The sequence below is a fragment of the Enhydra lutris genome, unplaced genomic scaffold, assembly GCF_002288905.1.
Source record: "Enhydra lutris kenyoni isolate GAN:26980312 unplaced genomic scaffold, ASM228890v2 scaffoldscaffold25, whole genome shotgun sequence".
Classification (NCBI taxonomy): domain Eukaryota; kingdom Metazoa; phylum Chordata; class Mammalia; order Carnivora; family Mustelidae; genus Enhydra; species Enhydra lutris.
This window is the reverse complement of record NW_019154109.1, coordinates 22,067,935-22,085,483: the sequence shown is the minus strand read 5'-3', so window position 1 is coordinate 22,085,483 and position 17,549 is coordinate 22,067,935. Positions and strand designations below refer to the sequence as shown.

General features: G+C 41.3%; 1 protein-coding gene across 1 annotated transcript in view; it reads right to left on the bottom strand.

The window, feature by feature from the left end:
- Nucleotides 1–11,023: 11,023 nt before the first annotated feature.
- LOC111151004 (serine/threonine-protein kinase MARK1) overlaps nt 11,024–17,549 on the bottom strand; it is a 72,561-nt gene continuing 66,035 nt past the window's right edge. Inside the window, exons 16-17 of the mRNA XM_022508695.1 lie at nt 16,523–16,567; nt 11,024–12,997 (exon numbers count right to left, since the gene is read on the bottom strand). Of these exons, the coding sequence (XP_022364403.1) occupies nt 12,643–12,997; nt 16,523–16,567 (400 nt within the window). The 3' untranslated portion in view covers nt 11,024–12,642. The remainder of the gene's footprint in view (nt 12,998–16,522; nt 16,568–17,549) is intronic.

Below are 17,549 nucleotides of genomic sequence, written 5' to 3'. Positions count from 1 at the left end.
TGCTAGATCACATGGGAATTCTATTTTTCTTCTTTTTCTCCCCCACCAACTTTATTAAGGTATAATTGATAAACTTAATTATAACATATATACTTATTTTAAAAAATATTTTATTTATTTGAGAGAGAGAGAGAGAGGGGGGGGAGGAGCAGAGGGAGAGGGACCATAGATGCCCAGCTGAGTGGAGAGCCCACACGACTTGGGGAGGGGGCTTGATCCCAGGACCCCTCCCCCCCATCATGACGTCGGCTGAAACCGAGGGCTGGACGCCTGACTGAGCCACCCAAGCGCCCCCTAGTTATAACATATTTCAAGTGTACAGTATGATGATCTGATGTATGTATGCTCGCTGTTGACTTTGACTTTTTTAGGTTTCCCTTGGAAGCGATGCCCTGCGATGAAAGACTCCAGGCTGCGGCTGTCGGCTGTCCTTCCTTCCCTGCGCTCTGACTCAGAGACCCCCCCCCCCCCCCCCCAGGTGCCGACCGACGGCACCTGGACAGGAAACCCTGCCTCCCGATTCCTCCTTCCCCTGGGAGTTTTCTTGTCTTTTTCTCCTTCTGGGCGGAGGCTCCAGGCTGAGGTCTTTCTCCTCTCCTGCCGCAGGTCCCCGCACAGTCCGAGAAAAGCTGGGGTGGGCTACTGCCCTCTTGCGGCCGTGTCTTTCCCTCCAGCCGTCCCCGGTCCTCAAGCTCAGACAGAATTTCCCACCGACGGAGGCTGGAGGATACACAGCAAAACACTAACAGTGGTTTCTGGATGATGAAAGGTTTGTTTCCTGTTCTTGGCTTATCCATAGTTTCTTTTTTAAAAATTGAGATATAATAGACATAGAATTATTTTCAGGTATACAACATAATGATTCACTATTTTTTTTAAGATTTTATTTATTGGGGCGCCTGGGTGGCTCAGTTGGTTGGGCAACTGCCTTCAGCTCAGGTCATGATCCTGGAGTCCCAGGATCGAGTCCCACATTGGGCTACCTGCTCAGCAGGGAGTCTGCTTCTCCCTCTGACTTCTCTCCTCTCATGCTCTCTCTCTCTTTCTCATTTCTCTCTCTCTCTCTCAAATAAATAAAATAAAATCTTTTTTAAAAAAAGATTTTATTTATTGAGAGGGAGAGAAGGAGCAGGGGGAGCAGCAGAGGCAGAGGGAAGAAACAGATTCCCCGCTGAGCAGGGGATCATGAGCTGAGCCAAAGGCAGATCCTTAACCAACTAGGCCCCCCAGGCGCCCCAGGGATTCAATATTTACGTATATTGTAAAAGGATCACCACCGTAAGTCTTGATAGCATCCACCACCACACAGAGTCACCCTTTTTTCTTATGATGAGAACTTTAAGATCTACTCCCTTAAAAACTTTCAAGTGCAGAAGACAGTATTGTTAACTATAGTCACCATGCTGCTCATTGTATCTCCATGATGTATTTTTTCTGACTTAGGTATTTTGTAACTGGAACTTTGTACCCATGAGTACCTTTACCCATTTTGTGCACCCCCCCCCAATCTGGTAACTACCAAACTATTCTCTGTATCTATGACCTTCATTTTTTTCTTTTCTTTTCTTTCTTTCGATTCCACATGTGAGATCACATGGTATTTATCTTTCTATTACACAGTATATACGCTACGTTTTCTTTACCCATTAATCCACCGATGGGTACTGAGGCCGCCACCTTGTCTCTGCTATTGTGAATAAAGCTACAATGAACATGCGGGTGCAGGTGTCTTTTCGGGTTAGTGTTTTTGTTTCCTTTGGATAAATACCCAGAAGTGGAATTCTTGGATCATAAGGTAGTTCTACTTTTAATTTTTTGAGGAAGCCCTGCACTGTTTTCCATAGTGGCTGCACCAGTTTGCATTCCCACCATCAACAACAAGGGTTCCTTTCCCTCCGCATCCTTGCCAGCGTTTGTCGTCTTCCTGAAACAGCCACTGCACACAGGTGTGAGCTGAAATCTCCTGTGGGTTTGCATTTCCCCGGTGATTAGTGACGTTAAGCACCTTTTCATGTACCTGGTGCCCATTTGTATGTCTTCTTTGGAGAAATGTCTATCCAGATCTTTTGCCCACTTTTTAATTGGATTTTTTTTCTATTGAGTTGTATTTCTTTATATATTTTGGATATTAGCCCCTTATTAGATAGGATTTGCAGATGTTTTCTGCCATTCTGCTGGTGCCTTTTCATTTTGTTGGTGGTTCCCTTTGCTGAGGAGATGTGGTCCCACTTGTTTGTTTTTGCTTTTGTTGGCTTTGCTTTTGTCATCAAACCCAAAAAGCCATCACCAAGACTGATGTCAAGGAGCTTACTGCTTGTTTTCTTCTATGAGTTTTATGACTTCAGGTCTTAAAAGTTGGGGTGCCAGATGTGGTTTTCCAACTCTTTGCCTTTTAGGGAGAAACTGCAAGTGGAGTGTCCTTCTGATTGTGGGACGGGGGTGGGGTTCATGGTGAGACTCTGTCTCAATGTCTCCTATCCCTTTTGGTAAATGGGTCTTTTGCCCAATGTGTAGGAGCCACTCAGCTGGTTTTCAGTTTTCTTTCAGCGGGAATTGTGAAGTGTGTAAGTCTAGATACAGTGTGTCACAGGGAGCACGTGAGTTCGGCATTCTTCCACCTGCCGTCTTGAACCAGACCCAGCCTTATTTTCTAAATTTTCACTGAACAGGTCACTTTTGTAAGAAAAGAATGACAACATTTTATTATTCCTTTAAATGGGAGAAGTATAGGATTGTTTTTATTGCCCCTCTGAATTATTTTAGGACTCCCAGATGGAAAAATAACAGTTAAGGGCATGGGAACAGCTCAAAGAATAAACTTTCTGAATTTCTCTAAGGGTCCTTTGCAAAACTGAGCCAGACAGGAGAGGCTCCAAGAGACAGACAAAACAGGTAAACACTGATTTCTGGAAAAAATTTTTGAGTGACTTAGGAAGGAAAATGAAAGATCGTTACGAACAATATGCATGGGTTCACTAAGAAAAACATTATAGTAGATAAGCCTTCCCTCCTCCTCCTTCCTTTTTGAATGTTATTATTAATGAGTAGCATGGAAAGTAGACTTGATTTAAGCTAAATATTTGGCAAAATCAAAACATGGAAGAGTGAGCTCCACGGCAATAGGCTTATGAGACTCATAACTGGTTAAAGGACATAAAGACAGGTTCATAAATTGTCCACATACTTGTGCTTCTCCTGCTGCAAGATGGAGCTGTGGCGGGGGGGGGGGTAGAGGGGAGAGGGGTGTGCTTTGGGACAATGGTCTTCTTTGTGCTCTTGTGTCTGGCCCTGTGGATATTTAGGGCGGCTGGCCTTGTCCCTGTTGCTGCTGAAGTAGCAGCAAAATGACTAGGTTTGGGAGCCAGAATATAGAACCAGCATCATAAGAGCCCTTGCACTCCATGGTATTTTGGTTTTGTTCTAAGTTTATTTATTTATTTATTTATTTTTTTTTAAGATTTTATTTATTTATTTGTCAGAGAGAGAGAGAGAGAGAGATCACAAGTAGGCAGAGAGGCAGGCAGAGACAGAGGGAGAAGCAGGTTCCCTGCCGAGCAAGGAGCCCGATATGGGACTCGATCCCAGGACGCTGGGATCATGACCTGAGCTGAAGGCAGCCGCTTAACCAACTGAGCCACCCAGGCATCCCTTGTTCTAAGTTTATTATCAGTTACTCTAGGCATGGATAATGATAATTGTACAAATTATCAAATTACAGTTAGAGTTGAAAAATTTGTCCCAAGTGGGTTCGATTATATCAAACTGCAGAATACCTCATGTAGAATAATTTAACTACTGATGACATAAAGAAAAAACAATCAACATAACTCAGGTTCCGCTTTGATAATATCAGCATTTTGAGAATCTATAATGAACTTGGCTTTGCTTCTATATGAAAAGACAGGAGTTGGGCATTATATAAAGTGTTTCAGGAAAATTGATTTCTCACAAACATTAAAGAGGTGGGGTTTTCTATGGTTTTACTTGCTTTACTATTTCCACGGCACCATCTAAATTAAAAAATGACTTACAGAAAAATGATCTGAAATTAGTTTCTCAAAAGCCATTTTTTTAAAACTTCATATTCCAATTTTCTTTTCTTTTTAAAGATTTTATTTATTTGGGAGAGAGAGAGTGAGAGAGCGAGTGAGAGTGCACAAGCAGGGAGAGGGAGAAGCTGGCTCCCTGCTGAACAGGGAGCCTGATGTGGGTGGGACTCGATCCCAGGACCCTGCCATCATGACCAGAGCCTAAGGCAGATGCTTAACTGATTGAGCCACCCAGATGCCCCCATATTCCACTGTTTAAAGTATCACTAAACTTCTTTTTAAAAGATTTTATTTATTTATTTATTTGACAGGGAGAGACACAGTGAGAGAGGGAACACAAGCAGGGGGGACTGAGAGAGGGAAAAGCAGCCGGAGGCAGGGCTTGATCCCCCGGGGACCCTGGGATCATGATCTGAGCTAAAGACTTTCTTTTAAAATTACTTTCCCTTAAAAAAGAACAATCCAGATTGAAATGACGCTTCCCCACATTTGGTCTATGTTTCCAACATGTTACCACCAACCCACTGAGTGTAAGCCGAATGAGGGGCAGTTATTTGGGAAATTTTCTAGAACGTGTCTATTTGCATTGATCATATGGTAGAGCTATTGCTACCTAGGTGGACATTTTTCTTAAAGACACAAGATAGTATTTCTTACATAGGATTCCATATCTACAAATGGGTTTGGGGCTTATTATCATGTTATATAATATATATATATATATGTATAATATATATATAATTTCCAAGAGCCTTGGAAAATGTTGATGTACTAGCTGTAATTTTTTTTTTTAAAGATTTTATTTATTTATTTGACAAAGAGAGATCACAAGTAGATGGAGAGGCAGGCAGAGAGAGAGAGAGAGGGAAGCAGGCTCCCCGCCAAGCAGAGAGCCCGATGCGGGACTCAATCCCAGGACCCTGAGATCATGACCCGAGCCGAAGGCAGCGGCTTAACCCACTGAGCCACCCAGGTGCCCTAGCTGTAATTTTTTTAATGTACTTTTTTCCTCCAGATAATTTGCCCTCACCATGTTATCTTCCTCCTTCACATACCTCTTGCTTTATACTCATGAAAATGTACTGTGGTGGGGAGCCTGGGTGGCTCAGTCAGCTGAGTGTTCAACTCTTGATTTTAGCATTTTAGCTCTGGTCATGATCTCAGTACCCTGGGATCAAGCCCCACATCAGGCTCCATGCTCAGCAGGGAGTCTATTTCTCCCTCTGCCTCTCCCCCTGCTTGTGTGCTCTCTCCTCTCTCTTTTCTAAAAAAAAAATTTTATTATTTTCAGTTAGCCAACATACAGTATATCGTTAGTTTTTGATAGTGTTCAGCAATTCATTAGTTGCATATAATACCCAGTGCTCATCAGAACACGTGCCCTCCTTAATACCCATCACCCCGTTACCCTCTTATAAATAAATTTAAAAAAAAATTACTGGGGTCTTCGGTTACATACACAGAAAATGCAAATGATGTTAGAGATCCATGAGATGAATCTTAAAAAAATTTAACTTTTATCCATGCTGACTTTACAAAAAATTATGTCATGTAGACAAGTGTCTATAAAATATAAAATCTAAGTTTTGAGAATAATTGAGAACATTAATTTAGAGAAAGAAAAATATTGAATTATCTACTCCTACAAGGAATTCGTTTTTCATGTTTCCAAACCCATGGACACAGAGTTTATGATTTTCACATTTGAAAACATCTACAAATTTTATTATTTCCCCAAGCACCCATCATTAGACTATGATTACATATTCTTTATTTCATTTACTGATCACATCTTTGCTGGTAACACCCGAATAAGCCTTTACTGGCTTCTTACCCAGGTTACAACTCATATCTTCTGTCTACAGGACATCTCCATTCCGAGTTGGCCACCTCAGCCGGCATCTAAGTTATTGTACTGAGTTGCAACCTCTTGATCTGTGAAATAGAGTGGTTAAGCTTGATGATCTTTATTCTATGACTTCAGGATTTTTAAGCCTGAAAGAGAACATTGTTTTACCTCTAAACCAGGTAGCTCACCATTCTTTGATCCTTTAAACTTACTTGTGCCTTTATATTTAAAGTGTTTTTTTCTTTAAAAAAATAATAAAGTGGGTTTTTCACAAGCATATAACTTAAAAAATAATAATAGAATTTGACAGGGGCACGTGGGTGGCCAGTTGGTTCAGCGGCCCCCTTCGGCTCGGACATGATCTCAGGGTCCTGGGATCGAGCCTGCTCAGTGGGGGGCCTCCTTCACCCTCTCCCCCTGCTGGTGCTCTCTCACTCTCTGGCTCTCAAATAGAAACAATCTTACAAAAAATGAAGTTTAACAACCACAACCTCTTAGTGGGGGCTTTTAGGCCATATATATGTGTGTAATTTTTTTTAGTGGGGGCAGAGGGAGAGAATCCCAAGCAGACTCCACACCCAGCATGGAGCCCAACATGGCGCTGGATCCACACAACCCCGAGATTATGACCTGACCCCAAATCAGGATCAACTGACCCTGCCACCCAGTTGCCCCTAGGCCATTTATATTTAATGTAATTATTGATATGGTTGGGTTTAAAGCTTCCAATTGCTGTTTGTTTTCTATTTTCCCATCTGTGTTTTGTTCCATTTGTTTTTCTTTTGTTTTTTTTTTTTTTTTTTTTAAATTTTAGTTTATCTCCTTTGTTCTCCATTAGCTATAACTCTGCTGTGTATTTTCAGTGTTTTTTTGAAAAAAAAATGTTTATAGTATGTATCTTTAACTTATTAAAATCTATGCTAAAGTGCTATTTTACCACTATACATAAGGCAAAAAGAACCTTGCAAAAATCTTCAGATCTTTGTGCTCCATTTTCATGTAAGTTTTACTTCTACATGTTCCAAATCTTCTAACAACATTGTTACTATTTTTGCTCTAAACACAGTTGCTAATTTGGCTCTCTTTGTTTCTCTGTGTAGATGCAGGTCCCAATCTGGCATACTTTTCCATCTGCCTGAAGGACTTTCTTCTGCATTTCTTATAGTACCAGGTCGGCTGGTGATGAATTCTTTCAGCTTTTTTGTGTCTGAAAGTCTTTATTTCATGTTTGTTTTTGAAAAGTATTGTATCTGAGTTCTCTAGTTTGACAGTTTTATTTTTTTAGTACTGGTTTTTTGTTTCACATTGTGTCTGACAAGAAGTCTGCTGTCATTCCCTTCTTTGTTCCTCTTTCCATAATAGGTCTTTTTTTCTGTAGCTGATTTTAAACTGCTGTTTTATCACTGATTTTATTTTTGAAATCATTGATTTAAAAGCAATTACATTTTATATGCCTTGATATCATTTTCTTCATGTTTCCTGAACCTGGAATCTGTTAAATATTATAGGTCTGTTGATTTATGGTATCTAGCAAATTTAGAAATATTCTAGCCATCATATCTTTGTCCTTCCACACCTCAGCTTCCCTCAGGCAGTCTGGGCAAACACTGGGCCGACTGACATTGTTCTTTGGCTCATTTGATGCACAGTCCATCTTTTCTTAGCTTTTTTGTTGTTGTTGTTTCATTTTGGATAGTTTTTATCACTGTTTTCGAGTTCATGATCTTTTCTTCTGCAATGTCTCATCTAGTACCATCCGGTGCATTTTTCTTCTCAGAAATTATAGTTTTCATTTCAAGATGTCAGAGTTGTGCTATTTTATACCACTAGTATCTCTCCTTAACATATTTAATCTTTTCTCCAGTTTTCTGAACATACAAAATAGTGTTATTATAACTGTTTCAATGTCCTCGTCTACTAATTCTATCACCTTTGCCATTTTTGGTGTCAACCAATTTTTTCCTCCTTGTTAAGGTGGTATTTTCCCTCATATTTGCATGCAGGGAAGCTTTTGAACGGATGCTACTAGATATTGTGAATATTCCCATGTTGGTGAAAGCACATTTTGTGTTCCTACTAATATTCTCAAACTCTGTTCTGGGACGTAGTTGAGTTACTCAGTTATCCTTCTGAATAATTAAGTTTTGTTATGCAGGACCCAAATAAGATTCCACAACTGAGGCAAAACTTCTGAATATTCTACCCTCTGACCCAGGAATCCTGAGTTTTCACTAGGGCTGGCTGGAAAGGGCATGACTTCCATATGAGGGTCGATCATTCTAACAATTCCAGGTGGTTTTCGCCAGCCTATGCAGTTTTCTCAGATGCTTGATCTCTGCAGATCTTTGAGGTTTTCGTAAAGCTCTCTCCCCTCCAGACTCTAGCTGTCTTGATCTCCCTGGGCTCTCAGCTCTGGCTCCTTAATGAGGGCGAACCCTAGGTTCTACTTGGGTTCCCCCTCCCTGTGCCACAACCTGCAAACTCTCTCCAGGGAAATAGCCGGGTTGACCAGAAGGTTTATTTCATTTGTTTCCTCTCAGGGTTGACTGTCATAGCCAGTCTCCTGAGAACATTTCATCAGAATGAAAACCCCTGCATGCATCTGTTGTTTCATACATTTTGTCTATTTTTGTTTGTTTGTTTGAGGTGGAAGGGTAACTCTGGTACTTGTTACCACCTTAGATCAAAGTGGAAGCCTTGATATGTGAGCTGAAACCTGGATTACGTACCAGGAAGCTCTCCCTGCCGCCCCCTCATCCTTTTATAGCACACATCCCACTCCTGATGTCTTGCTGATCCGTCCTTTAAATGTCTGTCAAATACACTCCTTTCACCCTTTTTGATCCTGGAAAGATCTCTGACAAGATCTTCCTGGCTCTAGCATTTGACCAGCTCACAAATTTTTCTTTTCTTTTTTTTTAACTTTACTACTGTTTTCCCAGAACCTAGAATCTGATGTACGCTAGCCCTCAACAAAGTTGCTAAAATTAATAAATTGGTTCTCTTTTAAACACAACTTACTAGTATTTCTTTGGCTTGTAATGCCTTTTAATTGCTCCCCTCTAACCAAAAGTCAAGTCCAAGCTAGGGTTGCCGATCTGTGCTTTATATAACCTGCTATTCGTCAACCTATGTGACTCCTACCACTCCCTAGTATAGGTGGTTTTTAAAAATATATATATATTTACTTACTTAGGTAAACTCTACCCCCAGTGCGGGGCTTAAACTCATTACCCGGAGATCAAGAGTCACATGCTCGACTGACTGAGCCAGGCAGCACTTTCCCGCTCCCGAGTGATGTATTTTTAACATATGTCTTATAGCCCCTACTGGCTACAGGCCTTTTCTCACATGTTCATTCCTAAATGATCATTTCCATTCTGCCTCTTAAATTTTATTCATCCTCAAAATCCTTAAAAGGTCTCTTTTTCTCCTATTTATGCAAAAACTCACCTTTCCTTAAATTCCTATGGAAGCTCCTGTCTGTGCTTGCTTGAGAACTTTCATTGTTCCAGTGTGGGAGTGCTTTTTACAGTTTTGTGTGCCTTACATTTTGTCTTTCCGAAATGGACCCAAATCTCAGAAGTAGGAACCACCTTTTACGATTCTTTCTTAGGTCTCAAGACACAGTGGGTGCTGCAATAGACTTAAAGTGAAGGTAGGGACCCCTGTAAGTACTTTCTTATGGGCTCACTTACTTACACTAAATTGGTGTCTCACGTTTTTGTTGCCTACATTGTGAAATGATCCTGAAAATCACTTCCCAAAAGATTTTTTTTTTTTCAAAGTAAATTCTACTCCCAATGCGGGGCTTAAACTCATGACATTGTGATCATGAGCTGCGTGTCCCACCGAATGAGCCAGCCAGGTGCCCCAAGGCCTTTCAGGTTTTATTTTATTAGTAGTAGTATTTTTAAAAGATTTTACTTATTTATGTACGGAGAGAGCTCACAAGTAGGCAGAGAGGCAGGCAGAGAGAGAGAGAGGAGCAGGCTCCCCGCTGAGCAGAGAGCCTGACGTGGAGCTTGATCCCAGGACCCTGAGATCATGACCTGAGCTGAAGGCAGAGGCTTTAACCCACTGAGCCACCCAGGTGCCCCTTATTTTTTAAAAAATTTTTAATAATAAAAAAAAAAAGATATTTATTTGATCCAGAGAGAGACAGCGAGAGAGGGAACACAAGTAGGGGGAGCGGCAGAGGGAGAGGGAGAAGCAGGCTCCCCGCTGGGCAACAAGCCCTATGTGGGGCTTGATCCCAGGACTCTGGGATCATGATCTGAGCCGAAGACAGATGCTTAACGACTGAGTCACCCAGGCGCCCATCAGGTTTTAAATCAAATCCTACCTTAGACAATATTACTGGGTCAAGATTCTTGAGTATTACTTCATGTTATTATTTGTCAAATTTTTATTTATCAAATTCAATATTGTATCCTGGTCTCTACAAAATAATTGATCTAATATTAGGGATGTTAAGTCAAATAATATTTAAACAGAAACCAAGGAAACCCTGATATCACATAGCCAGTGAATATAAGTGGTATTTATTTATGTAAACATATTGTAAAATTCCTCTAACTCGTCAAAAAATAGTTATGTTGTCATATAAAATGGGAAAATCTGAAATGAATATCAAGATTTCATTTTTAGTTCATAAAAAATTCTGAAGTAAATTTCCTTGCCACAAATATATAAGAGTTAACCAGAGTGAGAAAATGTAACAAAAAAAGAAACCAACCCCTGCCCTCCAACCGCCCCCCCATCAGTTTCTATGATGGCTTCTTCTTTTTTTTTTAAAGTGTTTTGATGCTAGGAATTCCTATAAAAAGAGTCAATTTTTCTTGTCATAATGACATTTTGAAAACCTACATAGTTCCACCCCCTGCCAACTAAATTTAGAACACAGGAAATAAACTCCCCATACAGAATATTTTTGTGCCAGAAAACAGGTAATTCACATTCTGATAAAGAGCAGAAGACAAGTGCTTTATTATGAGAACTGTTCAAGTAAAATTTCAGTGTGCACCAGTGAAAGTGAATAAAGATTTGCATCAATTTTTCTGAATGAACACTAGGTCAAAAAGGGGGCTACACAGGGTTGTTGTTGTTGTTGTTTTTTTTTGCCAAACACCATCCTTTGCTAAGGCAAAAATACACTTCATTTTAGAACAGAACTGTTACAGAAGAAAGCTACGTCACAGTACAGTACAGAATGTAAAATTCACCCTAGTCCGGACGCCATTACGGAATGGCACGTCACCTACACATGGAGCTTTCTGATGTAGGTTAGAATTACAGTATTTATCACAGCTTTATTCTCCTTTGAACGATAAAACTTCAATACACTTTTCCTTTTCTCAGGAGTGTGCAGATGGGGCCCATATGTTGATATTACAGTAATTACAACATTAAATAACATTGCACAGTCAACCTCCAAGGCTAATTTCGTAAAAAATAACAAGTATGAAAAGGTACCTTTCCTAGTGGTTTTACATCACATATATCACTAATTATGAAAGAAAAGGAGGCAAATGCCCAATTACAAAGCTGCACATTATAGGCATAACGATGTGGAATAAATACAAGAAATCTGGCAAAATAGTAAAAACAAACAGGTTACCTGGGAACAAACTCAACAACCACATAATCAATAATACACTGTTATAAATAGTAGGTTTTGCTCCAAAGTCTCCTCTAAGTACTTACAGATATTACTGTGTCGGGGGTGGATGAAGAGGCTGGGAGGAGAAAAGGTAAATGTTCCCAATGCCAGTTAGTTCCTGAGGTGGCATTATTTCTTAATTGACGCATTGATCAACACTGTAGGATGAGTTTGTGCTATGAGACGGTCCCGATATTACTCTATTTCCGCAATTACACTGCGGTATTCAGGAGGCAGCAAACCTAAGTGAAAATTCACATTTATAATAGCCAGATGGAATATTGATTCTTTTTAATTTTGCTGCTACATTTAGCAGTGGGCCAGAAAACACTTTGAAGTTTCAAAGAAATTTGATACAGGTTTAACTTTTTCCCCAGCACTTCTTAGATAGCTCAAGGCGAAGCAATGATTATTTCCATGTAGTTTATTTTAAAAACTCTAAGTGCCAACACTGTAAACATTTTGTATTTTCTCAACTACACCTTGTCTGAGAACAAGGAGGAGAGCAAAGATAAGCAGGAATAATTCTGTGTATAGTAAAGCTGATTACTTATCAGCTTCTGGTTTAAATTTAAATAGGATTTAAAAATAATTTTTAAAAGTCCATGCTACAATTTTAAAGACTATTTCTGTGCACTTTTAATTCTGGGCACAATTTTCAAAATTGCATGATGGAGGTAAGAATTTAAAAAACCCACCAGAATGTAAATAACAGGGAAGAACATCTCCAACTGAAAGCGTCATACACTTATGTGCAGAAATCTAGACAACTATACAAGTTCTTTAAGCAATCATCTGTTTTATTATACAACTCTATGAACAGAAAAATGAACAGAAATACACAATATACTTACCTGTACATGTGAACCTACTTTTTTAGCTACAGATATTTAGTATACTTCACACGGACTCTAGCCGTCCAGTCCCTAACTATGTATGTCCTTATTGCATGAAGGGCAATTTCTACATGGTGGGGGAGGGTGGGAGACTCACAGGCCGATCGCGTTAGGCATTACCAATACATTCAAAACTGCACCTCATACGTGAATGTATCTTCCCTGATCCTGTAAATTTGAGTTTCTTTACAGCTTAAGCTCATTTGCTATTTTAGATGCGATGTTCTTAAAGGCAATAGACGTCCCAGATATTCGCTTGAAGCGGACCCCGTTCAGTGACAGGCGCGGCAACTTGCAGACCTCCATCTCCCACTGCACGAGGCTGTCCTGTCTAGCATCTCCGTGGACGCAGAAAAGCAAAAACCTCTCTTTCTGTTCATAATCACAGTTATTTGCATCTAACACTTTCCGGATTTCTCTCATCATGTCATTGGGGTCCATTGAACTAGTGGTCTTCATGCTCCACGTGAAACGCAAAGAACGTGGCTTAGAATCTTTACCCTCTTCCTTGTCTCTTTCTTTTGGTTCCCCGGACGTACTTCTAGAAGGAGAGGGCAGAGGGAGAGAATGGAAACAAAAACTGTGTTCAGCAGAGAAATCAAAGCACACATGAAACCTAAGCGGTCATCGCTCAGAGTCTAAACTACCCAATTTACAGACCGCCTTCAGGTAGATACAAATGTTTGCGTCATCTCGCTGTCCCCAAAACAGACCCCGGGACGCCATCTGCCTTGGCCTTGTTTGTGGCAAACGAGTTTACAGCTGGAAGTGAAGAACTTAACACTTTGTCAGCTCCTTCCACAACTTCTCTGTTTAAGCTGCAAAAGCAGATTCTCCATTTTCTGCACCTTTACACAAACAGAAACCGCTAACATTCTCCTTACGAATACATATTTTTAAAAACGTAGATTTCCCCTTTTCTCTACCTTTTTTGGGTAGGAAAAGGAATGGGGACAAGGCTAGCAGTAATGGCGACAGAGGGACTATTTACACCGCATCGTGCTGACAAACCGTGTTGCGTTGCAAGGAGGTGAAGGCGTCATTTCGCACCACACGGCTAAGTGTAGACATCAGGCCCTCTCGGGGTTTCAGTGTTTTGCTAAAGACATCCTTAACGGCCTCTGCGAGGCTCCACGTGGCCCACAACCCCCTCCTGCCTCCAACCCCTCATTTCGTACCATCTTCCTCCCTGCTCCTTCTTCTCAAGACGCACTGGCCTCCGTGCTGTGCTCAGGACACAAGGGCTGTTCCTCAGGGAGCTGCATGGCCAACTCCCTTCCTTCTTTCAGCTCTCTGCTCACTTTCTGCCTGCGGTAAACCTTGACCAGCCTCGGGCACCCCCAGCTCCTCCCGGCATGGCCACCCACCGCCCTGCCCCTGCTCTAGTGTTTCCTCTATGGCCCTTGCTACATTCTCATATACTGTATTTTCCCCTAATACACCATCTGATTAGTTTAGCTATGACGGTCATTGTTTCCTGTCCGACTCTACCACTGGGCTGTGACTTCTGGGAGAGCTCAGAGTCTTATCTGTTTTGCTCCCTGGTCTCTCTCGGGCCTCCTGGGCTGCGCTGGGCACACGGGAGCTGACGGACACGTTTGTTAAGGGACTCAACCTGACTGAACTGTCCTTATTGTAGGTCTCCCATAAGTAATACAGAACCAGAAAACCTATTTCAAATCATCCCAGAAAGGTAAAATAGATTGTTTATGATTCAGAAGACCCTGTAATTAAGTTTGCGGAGCAATTTGCCAAAGAGAGATGTTGCCATTTTAACTTGTTAATTTAGCTCACTTATATGTGATTTAAAGAAAAAATGATAACCTTTGAAAGGAGTCTATAACCTATGATATGAACATTTTGTATTCATGTATATGCTTTATGTCAAAGTCAGCATATAATACATACTTGTATATATGCATTTCTATGTGTACACTGCTATACACGTTTTCTTCCTCATTCCTAGGTACCTGAGCCCAAATCTCTGCAAACGATGCAAGTTTGAGAAAATCAGGAAAGGAAGAAGTAGAGAAAATAAACTTCTCAAGACTATTAGGCAAATACGGACAGTGTTTGTTTCACTGTCTTCTCTCTCATTCTCTTTTGACTCACGGACACTAAGCCACTGCAATACAGGCCTCCCTGGGCCTGCAGATCTCCTGAGAGTCATTTATCAGAACCACATGCACAGCTCTGGTTATGGAATCGGCATGCCAGGGCTGGAAGGGACCCAGGAGAACACGTGATTGAACCCTCGTTTTAAAAACAGAACCGGTGGCTAGGAAACTCACAGTACTTTTCTAAGGTCATAGAGCTAATGAGCTGAAAAAACAAAGACCAGGAAGCAGTTTTTCTTCCATTCCACCAAGGTCATTTTTCTACATGTATCTCAAAGGTGTTTCCACTGGGGATGGGAACTGTAGAAGGCTCCTGAAAATGCTAAGGCTACTTACGACAGCGAACATTTACTGGGCACTTACTAGGTGCCAGGAACTGTTGCAAGTGCCTAACATGCATTATTTACTCACTTACCCTAACGACTCCAGAGTTAGAGCAACTGCCCAAGGTCACACAGCTAGGCAAGTGGTAGGGCACAGCTCAAACCCCCGGGGTCTGGCTCGAGAGCCCCGGCTTTTCACCAGTGTGCCCCGCCACGTCCCTGACATGACAGGACCTCCTGCTCCTTGCAGTTTCCTCAACTGTAGAATGGATACTTTTCACCGGGCTCTTGTGAGAACTGAATGACCGGCTAGTTATAGGCAGTAGGCACTCACTAAGGTTGTTGAAAAGCAAAAAGAGAAGAAAAAAAAAAAAGAAAACTAACCCCAGTAATAATGAAAGAAAGGGACCGCAGCCCAGCGAAAAGGACAGAGTACAGACAGGTAAGCTGCAGTGACCAGTGGCCACCCGTGGCACTCGCTGCACTATCAAGTGTCTCAGCGGGAAATTTCGTGGAAAGGCGGGATGAGACACAAGAGACTCTGAAGCCACGACTCAGGGAGGGGAGGGGCTACCCCAAACGTCCTTCAGGTTTATTTCACAGGCAGAAGGAAAGTCACAACTATTCGTCCTGCCTCCCCTTCCTCCGGCTGCCTACCATGGTGACTCGGGCACCTAACTCAATAGACAGACATTTCAACTACTGTGACCAAATATAGCAGTTTGCAAAAAAGAAAAACAGATCACCTAGGAATACTTGGTAAAGTCTTCCCAAAGCTCATTATATTTTATATTTTAATTAATTTTAAGAGGTAGAAATTAAACTGGGGGTTGTGCCCGGCCGGTCAAAACTCGTTCTTGAATGAAGCTGGGGCATCTGTCCTACCATGGAGGTGCTCGTCCAGGTTCTGTGATCTGTACAGGTCCTTTCAAGCTGGCGTACACGCCAAATAATTTAATGCCTTCCTTTCTTCCACTTCCCGTTTGTCAATATGAACACAAGTACTAACACTCTATTGGCATGGGCCCCGGACCCGCAGCACCAGCATCTCACACAGCGACCCCCAACCCAACCTTAAACCCTGGGGGCGGGGCCCCCCAGGTGATTCCAACTGGGCTTGCGCTGGAGACCCCCGTCAGAAGGAACACACAGCCACTGCCGGATGCCAAAAACCATTGAGGAGGGCAGGGCGAGCGTCTGCAAATGTGGTCCACCACTGCACACTCACCTAAAATATTCCTAATATCAAACCTTCCTACATAATTTGGCCACCTCCATGTTGAGTGTTATCTAATTCCAGTTACATCATTTTAGTGAGAAAAGGATCAGTACATTTTAATCCATTAATTCTTCTGCTAGGACACATTTTATAGGACAGGAAGGCTACTTCTCCACAGAGCATACAAGTCAAAACAACGCTGAGAAAACGCAAATTTCAAGTGAACTAACTCACACTTTGTTAAACGCTAGGCAACATTAAGCAAACCCATCCCGATATAAAAGCGTAAAATGCACATACTCTCTAGTTATTAGCTCTATTCAGATTTATTAGGTCCTGCACGTCTTTCGAAAGCACGTCTGCATAGACGGGGGCCTAGCAGCGAAGTATTGGTAGTGGCTCCTCACCTTGAGGTGTCTGTGCGGCCACTGGCTTCGCCTTCACTGGGATCCCTCAAAACAAAGTGGAGGTTGAGATTTAATGATAAGAGTGAAAAATAGACCAAGAAAACCCACATCTAAAATGATGTTAAAGTTAACGTGTTAAGCAAACTTCAGCACACTTTTCTGTTACTAGTCAGCCTCACACGGCTTTGCACGTTTGCGCTGTAAGCAGCGCAGCTGCCATTTTATTGAGCGTCTACTGGGTCTTGTCAGAGGAGATGCTAGATTGATGGTTTAGAATTTTTGCTTTTGTTTCTGTTTTTAAGAGGATCTTCCAATTCCCAGTCACAATTTTAAAGTCAGAATTTCTCTTTTGGTTGAGTTTAGTTCAATTCATAGTTAAAACTATTTAATAATTTTCAGCAGTGAGATCCAACTTTGTATTTGTTATAAATGTAATTCTAGTAGTCGCTCAATTTAGGAAATATATGTTAACCTTGTTGTTAAAAATAAAGTTCAACATATCTGTGTTTCTACAAATAAGAACCAAGTTTAAATCAGCAATGAACTTAACTTCACGTGTTACACTAGTGATTCATGCACACGATCAAACGTTACAGCAAACCGACAGCTTATCCAAGCAGGTGAGTCTAAAAACATGAGTTCAATCTTAAGCAGAAACATTCATCTTACCTGGATATCCACCTGTGAAATAAAACCAGGAAAACTCTACTAATCGTCCTTCTGTTGAACATCATTCATATTTTTGAAGTCTACCAAAATTTTAACTACTTTGTCATTTTCAAATGTAATTAAATCTTGACAGAGGAGCATCAAGTTAAACACCAGTTCAGATGCATTAAGAGATGGCATGGGAGAGCAAAATACTATTAAATCACTGGGAAGAAATAACCAACTCAAACCCAGAAGTTAATGTTTTCTTAATGTTTTCACTGTTCCAGGAACATTCATGTTATTTCTGTAAAGTGACTGCAGTGGGAATAAAGTCAGGGCCAATTTCCTCATCCCCCAATGAGCGAATCATACCCAT